Source organism: Bombyx mandarina, chromosome 03 (genome assembly GCF_030267445.1).
Source record: "Bombyx mandarina strain Sakado chromosome 03, ASM3026744v2".
Classification (NCBI taxonomy): Eukaryota; Metazoa; Arthropoda; class Insecta; order Lepidoptera; family Bombycidae; genus Bombyx; species Bombyx mandarina.
In genome coordinates this window covers 1,132,137-1,152,551 of record NC_143210.1, presented here as the reverse complement: position 1 = coordinate 1,152,551, position 20,415 = coordinate 1,132,137, and the positions used below count along the sequence as shown (strand labels likewise).

At 38.8% G+C, this 20,415-nt stretch overlaps 1 protein-coding gene across 1 annotated transcript; it reads left to right on the top strand.

The window, feature by feature from the left end:
* The first annotated feature begins 113 nt into the window (after nt 1–113).
* Nucleotides 114–16,810, top strand: LOC114249882 (uncharacterized). Its single transcript, XM_028183614.2, has 8 exons — nt 114–347; nt 1,948–2,112; nt 2,789–3,022; nt 4,071–4,146; nt 5,393–5,491; nt 6,243–6,373; nt 7,156–7,254; nt 16,683–16,810. Exons 1-8 carry the CDS (start codon nt 220–222, stop codon nt 16,753–16,755), a joined length of 1,005 nt encoding a protein of 334 aa, XP_028039415.2. The 5' UTR covers nt 114–219; the 3' UTR covers nt 16,756–16,810.
* Nucleotides 16,811–20,415: the final 3,605 nt, after the last annotated feature.

The following is a 20,415-nucleotide window of genomic DNA, read 5'->3' as shown; positions in this document are numbered from 1 at the left end:
TAAATATCGTAATAATAGTTTGAATATGTTATTTTCCTTAAAAAAATCTTAATTGCTTTGAATTTTAGGTACCTGCTAACAATAACAATGAGTTATAATTTTATAACGTTTAATATATTTTTATTCTTTCATCAAGAAAAACAAACAAAATTTTTATGTGTATCTGTGTACTTATCCTGTTTTAAATTTGATAGCGTCATTACCGACTTATCATAAAATATGACGAGTACGGTCACATCAACAAATTTAATTAAATACAAGATTTCTCGCCGCGGAAGAAAGCTTCAAGTTTTTGACGATCAAAGGACTTTGATTGCTTTGCCAAAGGATGTACAGGAGCGTACTTGGTAATATGCTTTTTACACAGAACTAATATTGCCAGATTACTTTAGTTGGACGTCCAGTACTGAAGATAGCAGCCTGCATTCTCTTGTAGGTTTGTTGATAAGCTTTTGGGGCTTAGGACGACCATGTACATGTCACTGTTCAGTTAAACTACGCAATTATTGTGCAAGATATGATTAACGTGAATATAACAATCTAATAAACAAGATTGTTTAATTAAAGATTGATAGTGCAATTTGACTTATTGAGGATGAAAGGCGATTGCATGCAGCAGAAATGCGAATTTTGCCATGGATGTGTGACTGGACTAGTGTGGAGTATATTAATTCTTCTTCTTCTTCTTTATTTTTTGGCTCCGGCACGGTTTGTGCATTAGCCGGCGTCAAGGAATAAGATTTTTATAATTAGTCGTTTTAATTATTTACCTCCTCCTCCGTGCGTCGTATTCCTCAGTTCTGAGGGTCGTGACCTTTACTGAGCACTTTTGTCAGGACTATGTTCCTCCATTCACTTCTGTCCTCCGCGCAGTGGATAGCGACATTGATGCTGGATTCCAAAGTCGTCTTAATCTGATCGGACCAGCGCATAGGACTACGCCCCCTAGGCCTCTTTCCTTCCACTTTGCCGGTTATGAGAAGTCTTTAGAGATTGTCACCCTTTTTCCTCGCAACGTGACCGAAAAACTCTAAAATCCTACGTAGGCAAATGGTGGAGAGTCTTAAGGAGACGCCTAGTTCTTCCAGGATTGATGCGTTTGTCCGATGCTCCGTCCAGGGAATCCGCAGCATTTTCCTCCAGCACCACATCTCTAACGCGTCGATCCGACTTCGATCAGCCTTCTTCAGAGTCCATGTCTCCGCCCCATATAAGAAAATAGAAAACACAAGACTTGTTACAAGTTTACGCTTGGTTTTGGAGATATTTCTATCGGACCAGATGCTATAATTAATATATAATTATTTACAGTTTATGAATAATAAAAAACGGCGGAAACTAATCGCGATATAACATAAATGATTAAAAACGAATACAAATTTACAAATGAGATGATATGTGATGAAATATAATCTCAGTAAAATGGTGATCATTTACTGAGACTTTTTCAGTGGACTTTTTGGAGGATCCCGAGAAGCTACGTTCAGCGGCTTTGTTTCATTTCTCCAGAATTGTGCACTTTCACAGTCACCAAACAGTTGATAAACCATGGTTATTACGCATTTAAACCCAAAGAAACACTAAATAGACAACATAAAACAAATCACACAACTTCACTCCTTTTTTTTTTAAATGTGGCTCGCACGTTTTTTGCATTTGCCACTACTAGTGTGGAAAAGGTAGGAAAGAGTACATTAGTTGTGTGTATGTATATTGTTGTGTGGAGCATAGATACATGGTGTGGAGTTATTTTAGTTTTCGCGGGATTTCGGTCTCCACCACAGACTCAATATTTGTAGAGAATGCTATTAGTGGCTGTAGGTACATCTACAATCAGCTTTAAACATTATGCATCACAGTATGGTTTAGCATAACGTACTTTTGAGGACTTATGTATATCGGGTTAGTTAGATTAACCAATTTATGTACATATATTAATCAACGCAGGGCTGAAATCCTTCAGAAAGAAGATGATGACCTTCTAATCTTCGAAATAAGAGAGGAGATCTTAGAAGAGGCCATGAGTATCTGTTATGAACGTTACATGGAGAAGCAGACGTCAGCCTTTACGATCCACATAGCGGCTCAAGCATGGCTTAAACTTATCAATTGGTATCTAATGATTAATGCTGCTTTTGCTGCTATTATACACATATGATCATGTGGCCAAAAATACCTCGGGTATGAAAGTAAATGGTAAATTGAGGAAAGGTGTCCTAAAAATACTTGGATGAACTGATTGAAAGAAGATATGCGAGAGAATTGTGTTGGTACAAAGATGACGTATGGTAGACCTGAATGTAAATAGAGAACTTGACTAGACCTCACGTAATGTGGCATAAAGGCAAGAAGAATAAGAGGATTTATACTGCCGTTAAGATTTATACAAATTGGAGCTGGTTTTTTGTAGCTAAGATGAGCAGCATGCTACCTTAGATGACAGTGATAGTGGAAGTAATTTGACGAGACTGAGAATTCATACCCGCATCTAGTGAATAACATATGGGCAGGCGATGTCATAAATATTAAAGTCTATGAGTTCATGACCTGTGACGAGAAGTTTATAAAAACGAATCTTTGCTAGAAAGCTGCACTCTAGCAGATAAAACTTGCTTAGTACTTAGTTTTCTGTCTCGGGTAGGGATTATGGGGTGACTAGGACTTTTAGTTAATTCGACTCCAATGTCCCTCTCAATACGCTTTCAATGTGCCCAAAATACGTGTAATTCTTAAATTTAATTATAATACCTAACTGCCTGAAGTATACTTATAATTTTTACCGTGATAGGGAGTTTTATCGCCACGATCCCGGGGAAGACTCGAGTGCTTATCCCCCGTGCTACATCCCCAATCGCGTCGAATCCTGGATACCGGATGAACTTCCAGAACCTTCACCCAAAGACACTTGGGCCAAACACGACCTTAAGGTGCTGGAGCAGCCACCCGAAGAGTCTCTAAGGAAATCCTCCAGTAGTTCTTCAATAGAGTATCCAGTGGTGGAAGAAATACCACCGGAGTATTGGTAGGTATTTGGCAAGCTCTAAAAATGCTTCTTTCGTTGTGAATATCGGCGGTCTTGACACAGCGGCATCATATGTCTTGATCCCTCATCATATGGCCAGGCTTGAACTGGTCTTGTATCATCGTTTTCATTTCTGTGAGGTAATTTAATTTTAACAGTCCGCCATGAGTGTATGGACATCATAAATAGGACAAGTATCGGTGTAGGATCACAATGTTTGTGTAGGAAATGGCTTCTAGTCCTATAAGGTTTTGAGGATGATAAGTAAAGAGTCCCGCTTCAGAGTTACAATAAGCGCCGTAAATAACCTCTTGAATACAGACGAACAGGTTAACTATCCAACTTGCGTGAGATTAGAGGTTCGAGTGTCAAATGGTATTGTAATTTTAGTCTAGGTCTATGAGGATTACAGGAACCGCTCTCCAAAACCAATATAGCGCTGGTGTCTTCCGTCTGCAATCAATTTACTTCAACTACTATCAATCCACTTAAATTATCCTGATTATTTCTGCATGCAATGAAAATCAGCTGTGGCGTAGGGTAAAGTGTCTCATATGATGCTAGGTGTAGATGCTATTTTAAGCTTAGGGTGTAAACTTTTGTAATAATAGCTTGCTTAAGCTAAAAATGTATATGCTTGTTGACCATTGTTATTGGATATGTTGTTGGTCATTGTGACCAATGAAGCCGAAAGACAATCGATACTTATCTCAATCTAAGTGGAAACTAATTTGCCAGGTTAAGCATAAATATTTATGCTATTTTGGCTTTACCGAGCTATCTTGTAGCTGGTAGCTGATTATAAGACTGAACACTTCAGAATAGTAATGCCAATGTACGTGCCAAATACGATTGTTGTCAAAATTTTCATCTTCCACCATCAAGGTTAGTTGATGAAGCCTTCACGTAAACAATTCGGATGGTAATTTTACAACCACATTAACAGTTCACTAAGAATAACAGACGCAAGGGGAGCTAACGATTCACGATGGTCAAAGTATACGTTGACCATAATTCAATTAACAGTAACTTGGAGGTTAATTTAAAGGTTCCCCGGCAAAGTAAACATACCTGATGAGTGGAAGACGGTAAGAGAAGAAGTTCTGCAAAGGGCCATCAGTTATGTTAGTAATGAAGTCTCCCCATTTATATTGTATCTTACATCTTAGTCTGTAAAGAGTAGACGAAGACACGTGGTCTTCACCAAGACTAAGAGGTTTAATATAAGTAGAATCTAAATTGCTTTTGGACTAATATCATGAGGTGTTTTTTTTATAGTAATTTATATGAATTTTCAATACTTAAAAAATATATATTCTCTACCTATTCGCTGGTAGTATAGGGACCATTCTTCACCGACCGCGACGGGGCAACAAAAAGCCGCCATCGACCGAAAAATGTCTTGTTGGATTACAATCTACCACCAGATCGAAATCACGACCAACTGAGAAGATCTGGCGGAAAACTCGGTTGCGTCTATAGGTTAGTTCGCTCGTCGAACTATCAGTCGTAATCGACGAGTTCAATGGGAACGGTGACTGGTGCTTGAGGGTCCTAAAAGTACTGAGCGTGAATTCGGGGGATCCAACAAGATATATTAGGGGTTGAGATATAATAGGTACCATTTGAAAAAAGTTTCACTCAAAAATTTCGAACTATGAAGGTTGTCAATTCGAAGTACCTATTACGATAGAACGGCAATTTGATACTTTAACCCCTATTATGTCGACGAAGGTGGTTTTGCTTTGCCCCGTCGCCTGGGTCGGATATATGTACCTATACTTAAATAAGATAAAGCAGATTTTATTAATTTCACAGTTTGGGCTCTGGTTAATGTACTTCACACCTGTATGTTATTGTTCTGAATGAAATAGCTTTGTCGCAGTTCAGAATACGAGCTGTTTTGCTTTTAACAAGTAATTTCAAGGGGCGATAAGTGCGCGCGATGTTGTCACTCAGCCTAGACTGTTTTAACACATCGGCTTAGGTTAACAATGGCTATGCGGTTTGGTTTATTGTTTTTTTGTTTTTTTCCTACCTATACTATTCGGCTATTTCAGCTTCGCCATAACGTGTAGGTGAGCTCACGGGGCTCAAACCGGAGTGTTGCTAACATTGGCCCTAGCAAGAGCAGTGCTTCGCAGAATCTACCACCGGATCGGAAACGCAACCTACTGAGAAGATCCGGCGAGAAACTCAGTGGGCTCAGTGGGCTCAGTGTCTATGGGTTAATTCGCTCGTCGAGCCTTTCGTCACAAGCGACGGGTTCGATGAGGGCGGTAACCGGTGCTTTTGGTACCTAAAAGCACCGTTAATGGATCGGGAGGATCCGTAATGACGTTTTTTTTTTAACTCCTCGATGATGTACAGGATACAAGCGACACGGAGCCAAGTTCGGAGCCGATCGGTGCTGAAAGCGAAGTACTGCAGAAGATCACGGATTACAGTTCGGATAATGTTTCTACTAAAGTACTATACCTTTGCAATTGAATCAGAATACTCTGTTAGCTTTAGTCACTAAAGCCCATGTCCATTAACTAGATGCCTTCAGTGACTTTAGGTTAGACTATGGTCGCAAAACGGCTTAGGAAGGACCATCAATTATGCTATTACAATATTTAAACATCATTACGAGCTACTAACTAAGTATCAACATATCTGGTTTTTGTTTATATATAAATATATGACTTTAAAATAACCAGAATTTATGACCGAATTTATGAGTCGAAAGGTATGTGACACAATAACTGTGTGTCTCGAACTTTCGCTCGCAGGGATACGTTGCGATTTAATTGGACGCGATTTGATCCTCAAATATCCTGAGAAGTAATATTATCTACAAAATAAAATCGTACTCTAGCACGTAGGTAAGATCCAGCCTGCTTATTTCATTCGCATGATTTCGTACGATGTGGTCTGTGTAACCTGAGCTTTCGGGCTGTTAATAACAAGAAAATACTCCAAACAATATGAGAATATTAAATAACATGCCACGTGAATTTTTCAATGGCCCATCAAAAGGGAGACATAGCGGTATCCAGGACTTCCGTTCTCGTTCCGACTTAAATACTATCATAAACTGTAATTAAGTGTAATATAACTCTAAGGAGGATCCACTCCAAAATCAGCAAGACTTATAGACGATTTAATTGTAATTCAGACGAACGTAACGCGCGAAACATTTTGGATGCTCGAATTCCCCGTTCATTTTGAATTCCAGCAGGAGTCTAGCTTCAGCGCTTTGAAGACGACGACCCCCGTGGAAGGTTCGTTGCACGGTGCTGGTGACTCTACTGTTGTCCGTCAGAAGAGACGCCTGACTGACAAGAGCAAGTCCTTTAGTAAAGCCAGGTGGGGCAATGCCTTACTTCGATTGTGGCTACGGTCTGGTCGGGAATTTTGGGTTATTGGTAGTTACATCCGCAGATAATAGCTGTCAGCAATTGTGAACAAGCGTGACTTTCATCTGCTTATCTTGAGATAAGAAACTTTAGAGGCAGAAATTTGAATATTAATTCTTGACGTTTGCCAGTGCTCCTGAATGATTATAACCGTTTGTCGAAGATGGATGCCATAATGTGTTGGTAGGTTAGGGAGGACCTTGCGGACTCACAGCACGTACGGGATATAGATATAGTGTTCTAAATAAACTTTGGGTGGGAATTGGGAAGCTGGGTGGGGAAATCATGTTAAGGCACTATTCGGGAATACTGATGATGGAAATCTGGTTGCAGTTGCCCATTGATGAATAACGGAACGGACTATTCTCACTTTTAGGCAGCGGCTTGGCTCTGCCCCTGGCATTGCTGAAGTCCATGGGCAACGGTAACCACTCACCATCAGGTGGGCCGTATGCTCGTCTGCCTACAAGGGCAATAAAAAAAAAAAAAAACTGATTCTATGACCGAGTGCACTGCATTTATGTCCCTAGGTGTCCCATAATACGATGAATACAATATATACACATACGTAACAATTTTTTACGCAAATACGTAACAATTTTATCTCACAACAAAATAGGTCGACTTTTGGACACATTGTAATCACTAAAATTTTTACACGATATCTTACAACAAAAGTCTAATTTATTCTATTAGAATTATTTTACGTTCATTGAAGTTCTATTTTTGTAGTATGTTTGGGCGTTCGAAGGGCCTCCTCCCTCCCTTGGACCTGGGCGACTCCAGGTCAAGAATCAGCGTCATATCTGACTGCAGATTGAGGAACTTAAGGTGAGTTCTGTCGTTAATGGTCTGGGGCCTGATCGTCCGGTGACTCCTCGCAATGAGTCCAGCGACTGCACCATACTGCGGACTCTGAATCAATACCTCACTTGTGTGCACGAATTTTTCCCGCAGTGTTTATATAAAGAAGATATCTGTTGGCGTTAAGTGGTGATGGGCGAATACCGCCCATCTTTGAGACATGAGGGCGAAATAGATGACTGCTTTCCTGCAGAAATAGGGAGGATAGTGGTACCTATCCGTATGGGCTCACAAGACGTTCTACCACCACTGTTCTTTTCACTACCATACGAGGTTTAGTTGATTTAGCTTTGGATGCGACGTGTATTGAAACGCAGACTGTCTTTTGTTGTTATACCTTTACGCCGATAATAAAGCGAGCTTTCGTCACGATATTCAACCGGAGGCCCCACCAGAAGGGTTGGCTGTGGGAAATGTGAAATGAGACGCACGTGCGGAACTTGTAGTGTGTGACGTCACCGCCGGGGACATACAGGGTGGAGTGTCTCCGGTAACCATCGCTCAGCCAGTCGAGAAGGCAAACGATCCTGCTTATATATATTTGTTATAGTACTTTTCAGGGAATTACTGGTGGTTGGACGTCTTGTGAGTCCGTATGGGTAGGTACCACCTATTTCCGCCGTGAAGCAGTATTGCGTTTCGGTTTGAAGGTTAGGCCGCGCAGAAGGGACAGCCGTTGTAACTATACCGAGACCTTAGAACTTATATCTCAAGGTAGGTAGCGGCATTTACACTGTAGATGTCGATGGGTTCCGGTAACCGCTTAACACCAGGTGGGCCGTAAGCTTGTCCAACCGAATAAGCAATAAAAAAAATCGGCTTAGTGGCGTATTTTTGGATGCTTGACCTAGCGAGTTGCGACAGACAAGCTTGTGTAATAAATTATCCCGTTTATCATTTCCCTATACTTTGTCCTTATATGGGGTCTGCTGCGTGAGTCTTGGTTCAGGCAATATGGGGTTTAGATCCGTTACCGGAATGATTATGTCCAATTTCACACACACAGCAATTTATTACATAAAAACGATTAGAAGGAGAAAAGCGACAAGCACAAGCACAGTTGAATAGTTCACAGCAAACAGTAAGAAAAAGTCCAGGCAAAGAAGGAGACATAAACTATACACACTAAACATTCAATATAAAGAAAAATCCAGAAACTTTAAATGTTGTCTTTGATCTTTTAATACCAAAGCAATTACAGAGTGGTCTTCATCCAAATAGGTTCTAGTCTATGTTCTTTCGTCCCTATATATGTTCAGGAGAAACAGATTTTGTGATTGCTTCATGATGGTTTTATTCCGCAGATATATGTACCTACTAGTTCACGACCCAATAGCTCTTAATTGGCTATCAAAGTTCATGGTCATCAGAAAGCCATCATTGGAACATGAGGTCCAAGTCTCAAGCCGAGCGAGGCGCGGTTCAAAACAGCTTCGCGACGCCAATGAGCGACCCGCTGTCACCGAGGACCACTGATGTTCTCATATCAAATTCATTTTATGCCATAATACCGATTTAAATATTTTAATATATAGTAACCCCCTGTGCGTTGTGAAGGTAAGTCGCGTTCGTTGAACCCTGCTTTGTCCTGACCGAACTTTCATTCATATGTATGTCTTGAGCGTGCATACAAAATAGAACAAAAACCTAAGATAAACTAGTTTTTGTCAATGACGTATGTAGGTACTCTATTATTGTCTTTTATTGATTCAGTCGTATTCAATAGGACCGTGGTAAATTTTGAAGCACACCTATTATTATTTGAACGATTAAATAAACTTCACCAACAAAAGAGGAAGTTTAATAGGCATATTATTGATTACGATATATTCCTACGAAACAATAAGGACAACAATATCAATTGGGTGGACTATGTTATTGGTTTTCTTCGACGAGCTGTCGCTAACAAAATCACTCGCTCACTGAGTTTTTCGCCGGATCTTCTCAGTAGGCCGCGTTTCCGATCCGGTAGATTCTGCTAAGCACTGCTCTTGCTAGGGCTAGTGTTAGCAGCATCACTAGGCTGGAGCCCTTTGGGCTCACCTACTCGTATGGCTACGCTTGCATAGCCTCTAAAGGCTACCAGCTTAGGTAGGGGAAAAAAGAAGTAAAATATTCCCTACTTATAACATGGGAATTAAGAAGAGCCAAGTTGGTATGTATGGTACTGGTTTTTCTGATCCGTAGAAGCATTTGCTAGAGAAGTCAGGGTTTGTATACCTTAACTGCAGGCCACAACTACTACATCTTTCATTACGTTTCGCTGATTCTAATGTGGCAACTTCAAATTGTCCTTTTTTAAATTTGTTGAGTCGCCTTACTGCGATGCTTAGGAGTGGACAGTCCGTAGCGACCTCTGGGAATGCGATAATTACCAGGGTAGTCGCGTTATCATCGCAAATACCCGAAGAGCCGACACTGGTGTCGTTTACTAACCAGCTCCTGTGACTACTCATCGTGACAATTCTGTAATTTTTTTCAGACTGAAATCATGAAGTTGTTTAATATCAGAGTCCTTTGAAGGGCAAAGCGAACTTGTGTCTTAAATAGCGGTAATCTTAAAAAGCGGTACTTTACGCCTGACCAAAGACTTGTGTTTTACTAGACATAAGTTCGGCCTCGCGTGGAGTACTGCTCCCACCTCTGGGTCGGGCTTCCCAAATACCAGCTACTTCCATTTGACTGCATACAAAAGAGGGCTATTCTGATTATCTATAATCTGCCGATCTGCCATTATAAAGGATCAGTTGGAACCTCTGGGTCTATCTAGTTTATAATATTACACCGCCCGTCTCTGGAGTAGAGTTCTTCCGCTATCGAGCTATCGAGAATTTTGCGATAAGCCACAGTGCGTTTTCAGAGATATTTTCTCCCACTTACCGTTCAGATTTTTTTATTGCCTTTGCAAGCAGACTAGCATACGGCCTACCCGATGGTAAGTGGTTATTAAGATATATTCTTCTTCAAACGAGACTTTTGTATGGTATTTAGCGGTAAGCAGCGGTTTCTCGTCTGCATCACTAAGCATCTCCATCTAAGGCCTGTTTCAATCGGCAATTACTGCGCTTTGGTGGGGAGGAATCTCGGAATCCGAATCTCTACTCTACGCCTCCCTTTTTTGTGGCCACGGCTGTGGATCCTAGCTACATAATATGAGTCAATGAAGTCAGTGGTCAGCAAATATCTAAAAACATATTTGGAATGTATTTATTATATAAGACTGAATAATATCGATTTTTAACACGTGCCATCTGATCGTAATCTTAATTAAATAGAATAACAAGCAATCAACGTTATTAGAGATAAATCACAGCGGGATATCCACATTCGTTGATTGTATTAATACAGTTATATCCACGCGATACAGGTAATGAATGGAAAATTTGTTTGTTGTTTTGAGAGGGAAACAGAGAATTAAATGACTTATAGCAATATTCTGACATTTATGCGATAAATTGTAATTGTAGGGACATTTTCGTGATTTGCGTGTCAGAGAATATTTTGTTTTTCGCTTTGAGATTGATTGGTGTGTTGTGATGGTGTCTTTAATGCTTTTAGTGCTGAACTTATTTTCACATATTGTGCAGAAATTGTTAAAGGATTTTTGAAAAAAAAAGTAACTTATGAAATATATTTTTTTATAGCTTAGATGGGTGGACGAGCTCACAGCCCACCTGGTGTTAAGTGGTTCCTGGAGCCCATAGACATCTACAACGTAAATGCGCCACCACCTTGAGATATAAGTTCTAAGGTCTCAGTATAATTACAACGGCTGCCCCACCCTTCAAACCGAAACGCATTACTGCTTCACGGCAGAAAAAGGGGGGTGGTGGTACCTACTCGTGGACTCACAAGAGGTCCTACCAGAACAAGAGGTTCTACCAACTTAACCTTTAACTTAAAAAAAAACAAAAATTAATGCCCAAAGTCACAGCGAAATCTTTTTAAATTTTTTATTAACAAATGTTATTAACTTATTATGAACGTTATACATGAGCGCGTTAAGACATATCCATACAGTTTGCTTATTACAAGCTTTTTAACGTTTTTAAGTTGGAACAGCTTCCCTTCGTTTCCCGTTAGGGGCGTTGTTCTAACTCCGTACAAATTTGAGTTAACTTTTACGCGATCGAGAACGTTAAAAACTCGCACTAATCACACAGGTCGTTACCCAATACCTATAATCAAACTGAGCTATAGTCGATATTTCGATGCCCCGCACTTTACACGCATTAAGACAGAGTCGATTTAACGACGGCTGGCGCTCAAAAGATTAATATCGGTTTAACAAGAAATGGTTACTTACGCGGATAACCAATATCTATGACATACATTTTCTTGTCTACACTAAATGAATCTTATTTTCTTTTATTTTTTTATTTATTTTTTATTTATGTACACAGAAAAGAAGACATAGTACAGAGTAATAGGAAAATTATGTACAAAGGCATTGCTTATTTCTTTAAGAAATCTCTTCCAGCAGACCAGCGAGAGGAATCTTGTTGAAATGAAAATCATTTGTCAACATATATTTGTAGATATATTATGAGCGTTAGTGCTGTATTTATGGTGATACCCAGAAATAGGATGCTGCTACTTCTAGACTTGCTCCAGCCAGTGTTTTCAATGGCGAGACCTTTGACTACTAGTTTTGGGATTGTAGTTTTACGAATGGAGGTCGCGATTGGTGATCTCGGTACTGTCATTTGAAATATCATTGGAAGTAAGGTCAAAAGTTGTTGTTGGACAAATTAAGTTTACTGATGGTAGGATCTCTTGTGAGTCCGCATGGGTAGGTACCACCACCCTGCCTATTTCTGCCGTGAAGCAGTAATGCGTTTCGGTCTGAAGGGCGGGGCAGCCGTTGTAAATATACTGAGACCTTAGAAGTTATATCTCGAGGTGGGTGGCGGCATTTACGTTGTAAATGTCTATGGGCTCCGGTAGCCACTTAACACTAGGTGGGCTGTGAGCTCGTCCAACTATTTATGCAATGAAATAAAAAAGAGATTCTGTGTGATATCGTTTATTTGTTGACTGACCTAGAAGAGTACTCTGTGATACCACTAGTAACCCGAAGTGGATCTATGCTCGTGCCAGACATAAAAATTACAAAATACGTATCAAATGTAGCCCCTTCAAATGTTTGTCCTTTCAAATGTTTTTTTTTTCCGTACCATTGTGTTCTCTCGCACACAATACATTCTCTATGGTCTTTTCTGTACATGTCACGTCGAAAGGGCGACTTGTAAGCGACAGACGGACGACAATTGCAATATTCTGTTACAACTAAAAGCTCCTGTCTGACGTTTGATGAATGGCCCTCGGACGCACCGCCGCGTTCCGGTGTTTTCACGTTTGTCATTGTTGTTGCGCGAAATTGTATTTTTTTGTTGTTGTTCTTGTTGTCGTCCGTGTTTTGTTGTTGTTTTTAATATTGTTTTGTTGTCATTTCGTGACCTGGGTCACATCGTTCACGTACCATAGAAGATGTTAACAAATAGATTCTTTTAATTCCCAGCCGCTTAGTACAAGTGATAGTTATTAAGTTATTATAGACTCAAACGACCCATGACCCATTAAATCATCGCCATTCACTAATTCAGACAAAAAATTCGAGCGAGTCCGCGTTTCAATCAAAAAGTACTTGAAATCTTGCACAATAAGACCATTCAATATCACCCCAAATTTCCCACACTCCCTAATATACTCATGATCACACATTCATCTGTATTGAGACAAGAGTGAGAATCGTTGATGTTTCTATCCGGTTTTTTGTTGATATCATCACTTTGAGATTCTGGAATCGGGAGTCTGTAGAGACTCCTCTGTAGAGAGACCTCAAATGTCAACAACGTCACTGTCATTAATTATCACAATTTCTGGTTTAATTTGTTCAATTGTAATTTATATTATAAAAAACTAGCCGGACTCGCCCGCTTCGCTGGAGATTTAAAACTAACATTATTATTTATTGTCATTATTATTAGGGCGTCCAACACTCATATAAACATTGGCCTATCCATTAACACTTCTTACCTATTAGGTACCCTCTGCTGGGATGTAGGGCTCGAATCAAATTCTTCTATTCGCATCGGTCTTGGGCAGTCTGTTCTAGATCCCCCCACGTCATGTCCAAGACGTTCAATTCCTGCTCTACTAGCTAGCGAAAATACGAAAATAATTATTTGTTTACAAAGCTAATTGTAAACTCGGTCACTGCGGATAAGTCCATATAGGCCCGCCGCGGTTCGAACGAAAAGAACCATGTCCCTCTCGCTAGTTCGGAGGGATTCATTCAGGTGTTTGTAAGAGTTCGCCACCGACAGCTATATACTATAAATTGTATTGTGGTGACCGGTAAAATCGAGGGAGAAAGGCCTATGGGTAGAGGTCCCAAACGGTGGTTGGACTAAATAGCGGAGGAACTGAAAATACCTGTCAGCGACGTCTTCCATCAAGCTACAGAGCGGGATCAATGGAGACAGCTGGTTGACGGAATCGGACGGAGTCACGATCCTCAGCAATGAGGGACCGATTGAAGAGAGAGAGAGAGATGTATTCGCAAAGTTATAGTATTTGAATCTACCCTAGTATGGTGGGTCGAGGAAGACTTGCCACGCACTGGTGGAAATATCATTGGATGCGCATTTAGACACAATGACCACCAGAAGAAGGTTTATGATACTACTTGCCACAGCCAAAGTGATAATGTCTTCTTGTTATAACTCCTATTGTGTTATTCCCTATACCCAAGTCTTCGTTACTATCAGGTTTTTATGTGATCTAGGCGGTGGGAGCAACGCAAAGCCACCGTCGCCAGAAATATGTCTTGTCGGATCACTCTCGGTGCTTTTAGGATCGTCAAACACCGGTCGCCGTCGATTATGACGAGCGAACTAACTTCTCGGGGGGTCGTGATTCCGATCCGGTGGTAGATTCTGCGAAGCACTGGTCTTGCTAGGGCTAGTGTTGCTGAATTCTCTCAGGTTGAGCCGGTGAGCTCAAATCTCCGTCCGGGCGTAACTGGAATAGCTTCTTAGCCTACCAACGAATAGGTAGGGAAAACAAAAACTATGAGTTTTGTTTCAGCCCTCCGAGATAAGAGTCGATGAGTATTGTTTTGGGTGACAGTTGCCAAAGAATCTTTGTTCTTGCTCAGCGGTGGCACTCCAAAGTCCCTTAAGACTTCATATTTCCGTTGGAAAATAAAAAAATAGATGAACTTTGACAATGAATCCTTTGATAACTTGAATTATACGTTTGAGACTTAGGTTTCGTGTCTTGAATTGGATGGTGGCGTTCGCGTTGTAATATCCGTGGGCTCTGATAGCCACATTACGTCAGATGGGCCGTCAACTCGTTCACCTAAGGAGTAAAATAAAAAAAATTGCACCAGTGGGCCATTTGTGACAAGATTCGTCTGGATCGTTGCGGAACATCCGTGCGTAGCAACATTTCAAAAAAAACATCTTTCCAGTGACTAAACGCTTACCATATTTTCCTTGTTGTTAAATATTTATCGTGTTTTTTTTCTCTCATTTATTTTAAAATTTATTTTAAATTTATAATACAATTCCAGAAAGTTTCCCTCTCAAGTCAATGCCACAGGTAGACAGGGCGATCACCCCTTGTCCCTGGGTTCGATGCCGACTTTGACCTGTATAATTTCATTTAGTTTATACTTTGGGCAGCCTCTATTGATTAAATTTTATCTTTGATGTCCGTTTATTCCAAATTTCGATTATTTTATACATATATGTTTTATTTATTGTTCAACCTCACAATATTTAGCCTGTACTGTCTGTCCGTTTGTTGTGGAAAGATTTCCCGGTATATAACGACCGGGAGAGTCATTTGAACATTTAATGTATGTAAAAAAAAGTCATTAATACTTTCGGAAACATGAGAAAAATGCAAGCCCACTGAGTTTCTCGCCGGATCTTCTCAGTGGGTCGCGTTTCCGATCCGGTGGTAGATTCTGCGAAGCACGGCTCTTGCTAGGGCCAGTGCTAGCAACATTCCCGGTTTGAGCCCCGCAAGCTCACCCACACGTCAAGGAGAAGCTAAAATAGCCTCTCAAGGCTATCAGCATAGGTAGGAAAAAAATACATATAGTATTACTATAGGAATAAAATAGGCAGTATAGAACTTGTTTATAGTTTTTTAAAAATTCCATTAAAAACCTTTTACGGTTTAATCTCGCGTTAACAATGTTCCCGTCATCCGTGGCCATAAAAACTGTAAGCAGTATTCGAAGCGTTGGAAATTATAATTGCAAGGTTTAGACGTTGTTTTAATTAAAATATTTATATAAAACTTTGTTTAAAAGATTGCTACTGTTTCAAAGTAAGGCGTTTGTATAATATATTAAAAAGGTGGCTTCATAAGTTTATTTTAGATATCTGAATTTTACCTACTTAATAATACTCGTATTTATATATATATATTTATATATATATTTATATATATATTTATATATATATTTATATATATAAATGAATTGCTGTTCGTTAGTCTCGCTAAAACTCGAGAACGGCTCGACCGATTTGGCTAATTTTGGTCTTGAATTATTTGTGGAAGTCTAGAGAAGGTTTAAAAGGTAGATAAATATGAAAATGCTCGGAATTAATAAGAATAACAATTTAGTTTTTCTTTTGATGTGTCCCCCGTCGGCCGGACTTCTTTTGTTTGTTTTAAGTTTATTTTATACAAAAGTTTAGGTCTTTTATTTATCGATTGAGGCACTACGAAGTTTGCCGGGTCAGCTAGTTTATAATAAAAATACATGACTAATATAGCATCGTTTTTTTTCCCTGCTTAGGTGGGTGGACGAGCTCACGGCTCACCTGGTGTTAAGTTGTTACCGGAGCCCATAGACATCTACAACGTAAACCCACCTTGAGACATGAGCTCTAAGGTCTCACTTTTAATTGTACTGTAATAATTAAAGCTAAATATTATGTCTAATATATTTTCAATAAATTTTTACGTCAATGCTTTATAGCCTTAAAGGATGGAAGTAAGGGAGTGACTTACCCTCAGGTTACCCGTTTACGTTTCTTTTTTTTTTTTTTTTTATTGATTAGATGGATGGACGAGCTCACAGCCCACCTGATGTTAAGTGCTTACTGGAGCCCATATACATCTACAACGTAAATGCGCCACCCATCTTGAGATATAAGTTCTAAGGTCTCAGTATAGTTACAACGGCTACCCCACCCTTCAAACCGAAACGCATTACTGCTTCACGGCGGAAATAGGCGGGGTGGTGGTGGTACCTACCCGTGCGGACTCCCAAGAGGTCCTACTACCAGTGTCCTACTACCAGCAGTTACGTCTTGCTCGGACTGGATTTTGTAAACTTGACTCTCTCTCTCTCTCTCTCTCTTCAGGCTGGACACGCAATATGAAATTTCATCAGAAAAGGTTGACACACCCCAAGGTGGGGTGGTAAAGAGGAAGTGAAGAAAATTTTGATGTAACAAATTACATGCAATAAATTTTAGTATGTTTCTTCTTTGTGATTGGCTATATTATTTTTTGTCATTCAAGCATTGTGTCATAGGATATTTTAAGAGAAAATTAAAAATTCGTTCAGAAATGGCATCTGGTCTGAATTAGTAGACGTATAGTTATATTTTCAGTCTTCGTAGATCTTAATTTTTTTTTATTTTTATTGCTAGAGTAGTGGACGAGCTCACAGCCCACCTGGTGTTAAGTGGTTACTGGAGCCCATAGACATTTACGACGTAAATGCGCCACCCACCTTGAGATATAAGTTCTAAGGTCTCAAGTATAGTTACAACGGCTGCCCCACCCTTCAAACCGAAACGCATTACTGCTTCACGGCAGAAATAGGCAGGGTGGTGGTACCCACTAGCGTGGACTCACAAGAGGCCCTACCACCAGTAAAAAATAGAATCAGTTTTCCAGTTCCAATAAAATGAGAATAAGTTTTTTCCGGTTTAATTGCGGATTTATTAATACATACATTTTTTGTAGACAATTATTAATTTAACTACTAATTAGACGATAGTTTGAACATACACTCAAATGTTGACGAATATCATTGCAGTCTTCGGTGACCAGGAAAACTATAAAATATTTGAAACGCCAGAAATAATAATTATTAATATAATTACAGTAAATATGTAATGCTAGATTAAAAGCATACTACCAGTTTTTTTGTTGTTGTTAAATTGTGTTTTTAGAAATAAGATTTAAATACGAATTACATATTGATAAAATGATGAAATTTGAATTATATTTTTCGATCGTACCGACTATACCAAAAATATGAACTAGTTATTTAAAGAAAAAAATCAAAATTATTGATAAACGTGATTATTGAAAACACAAATAAAACAACATTTTCTGAAAATAAATCGTAGCTACATCGATTTATCGCCCCCGAAATCCCCTGTATACTAAATTTTATGAAAATCGTTAGAGCCGTTTTCGAGATTCAGATTATATACATATTTATATACAAGAATTGCTCGTTTAAATATATAAGTGTGGGATGCAGGCTTCAGACAATTAATAAAAGTTTCGCGTTTACTACTTCCACGTTTTATTTCAATACTATAAATTAAAATTATAATAGTTTCGTCGTGCTCGTGCTTCGTGCTTCGTTCGTCGTCGTTCATCTGTCATCTCACACGTCATCTCCTTCCATTCTCGATATACCGCTGCGTTCACAAACATCAACTTGCATCCATCATATCATGCGTTCAATAAAACATCATTCCCACATAAGATATAAGATTGGTATTTTTGATTAGTAGCTTTTTTTAAACTTTATTCGTATGTAAATGTATTCGTAAATGTATTTATTCCATTTATAGTCTGACGAGCATACATCAACATTGACTGCAGTAGTAGTTTGCTCTATGATAGTTGCGCTGAGGGTCGTGAATTCGATTCCCACATCGGGTAAATATTGTGTGATTGGCAGGTTTACTTGCTCTTGCCTGGATGTTTATTAACTTTATATATATACTAGCGACCCGCCCTCGCTTCGCTTCGGAAACATTAAAACACACATGAAACCAAAAAATTAAAATAATTTTTTTTTTTAAAGAAGTAGCCTATGTTCATCGGGGACAATGTCGGCTTCTAATGGAAAAAGAATTTTTCAAATCGGTCCAGTAGTTTCGGAGCCTATTCGAAACAAACAAACAAACAAATCTTTCCTCTTTATAATATTATATTATAGTAAGTATAGAGTATAGATATAGATAAAGTTAATAAACATCACAATATTTAAATGTATACGGATATCAGTCTCTGTTACCCATAACATAGGGAATCCTAATATGGGGTCCGTGGGTCCTGTGATGACCGTGCTTGTTTTGTTCCCAGTTATTATTATTATTATAAGCAGCCAGAAGTATCATTGCCTTATAATACATCGATGTTCCTCAGATAAGTTGCACAATTCGCCGCATATGATTCCGAAAACAATCCTTCGCCGACTCTGTAAGGTGTGATTTAGAAGTAAAAAACATGTCAAAAATGAAAGATAATATTGTTGTTTTAGTAAAGGCTACGGTGTGGTGGAATCCATACTATGATTCCTGACAAATGAAACTTTTATGAATCTTTGAAATCTCTTTAAAACTCTCGCAATAAAACTCAAGAGGAAATTGTATGAAAATGGCTCATTGAAAAACTTTTAGAATTGATGATGAAATTTTCACGACACGCTTATAGATGGCTGTTGGTTAGAGGGCAACGAGCAGACGAGCTCACGGCTCATCTGTTGTTAAGCCGATACGAGATACAATATTATTACCCATGGAAATCACAATGTGATTGGTCATTGGTTAATGTGAGTTGATAAGTTCGTTGTTATAATTGTATTTCATTAATTTCCGTGTTGCCCTTCAAAATGGGGCGTCACGTTACTACTTTCTGGTAAAAATGAGGTAATATTATCCCACACACAGAGCACGTACGGTCGTCAGCCAACCAAAATGAAATATTGCGTTCTTCTAAACGGTGCTTTAAAATAGCAAATAACATGTTGCTAAAAGATTAAAGACTAATATTGAAATTAATTAGTGGTCGAAATTAATTAATGCGACCATAATTAATTTCAATTATAAGTTTGAACATTATAAAGGGTCTATTGTCAAGGACTATACTTCTATAATCACAGATTTTGCCAAGGCTACACTATAGACAAACAATATGAATATATTCTCAACTTGACTTAAAAATTAACCTAAGACTATATTTGGGTGTTGTGTCAAATACGTTGTAGTATGTTTTTTTTTGTTTTTATTTTTTATTTTTTATTGCTTAGACCTGTGGACGAGCTCACATCCCACCTGGTGTTAAATGGTTACTGGAGCCCATAGACATCTACTACGTAAATGCGCCACACATCTTGAGATATAAGTTCTAAGGTCTCAGTATAGTCACAAAATGCTTTTTTGTTGATTGAAAAATTAAATTAGTTAAATAAAAAATAAAGTAGCATTCTGCACTACTTCTCTGTGTAAATTATAATATGAGTGTGGAAAATTCATCATTTTCGTAAAAAGGGATACAAATTTTTTGCTTCGTCTATTAATAATATGGATACAAAGTAATACATTTTTCCGTCGAATGTAAGTCACCGAAAACACATTCAATAACAAAAGTAATAAGAGAGAGAGAGACGTAACGATTAAGAATAATTTGTGAGATTGAATTTTGTAATGAAATCGATCCGATACCGCTTTCTGATTGCTATCGATTTACGTCTCGATAGCCGTTAACAATCGATAATAGTGCGGATCGGAAGCCGATCGGTATCTGTACCTCACCGTCCGGCTTACTGTTTTAGCTCACGACGGTGCTACTTACTCGTTAACAATGTTTGAGACGACACGTGATTCTTTCGTGACTTCCTTGATACTTGAATCTGTACTCTATACATATAAATAAAATTGGAGTGTCTGTTTGTAATATTGAAATAGCCTCTTTTTACTACATGCATATGAATATATATATATATATACACCAAAATAGCACATTTTACAATTTTTGTTTGTCTGTCTGTCTGTCTGTTTGTTCCGGCTAATCTCTGGAACGGCTGGACCGATTTTGACGGGACTTTCACTGATAGGTAGCTGA

Bases quoted from the DNA above. Each gene is read 5' to 3' on its own strand.
- LOC114249882 (XM_028183614.2), top strand. From the start codon at position 220: ATGACGAGTACGGTCACATCAACAAATTTAATTAAATACAAGATTTCT. The intron at 4,147-5,392 runs GTTAGTAATGAA...GATGATGTACAG, and splicing joins TGCAAAGGGCCATCAGTTAT to GATACAAGCGACACGGAGCC. The intron at 6,374-7,155 runs GTGGGGCAATGC...CTATTTTTGTAG, and splicing joins AAGTCCTTTAGTAAAGCCAG to TATGTTTGGGCGTTCGAAGG.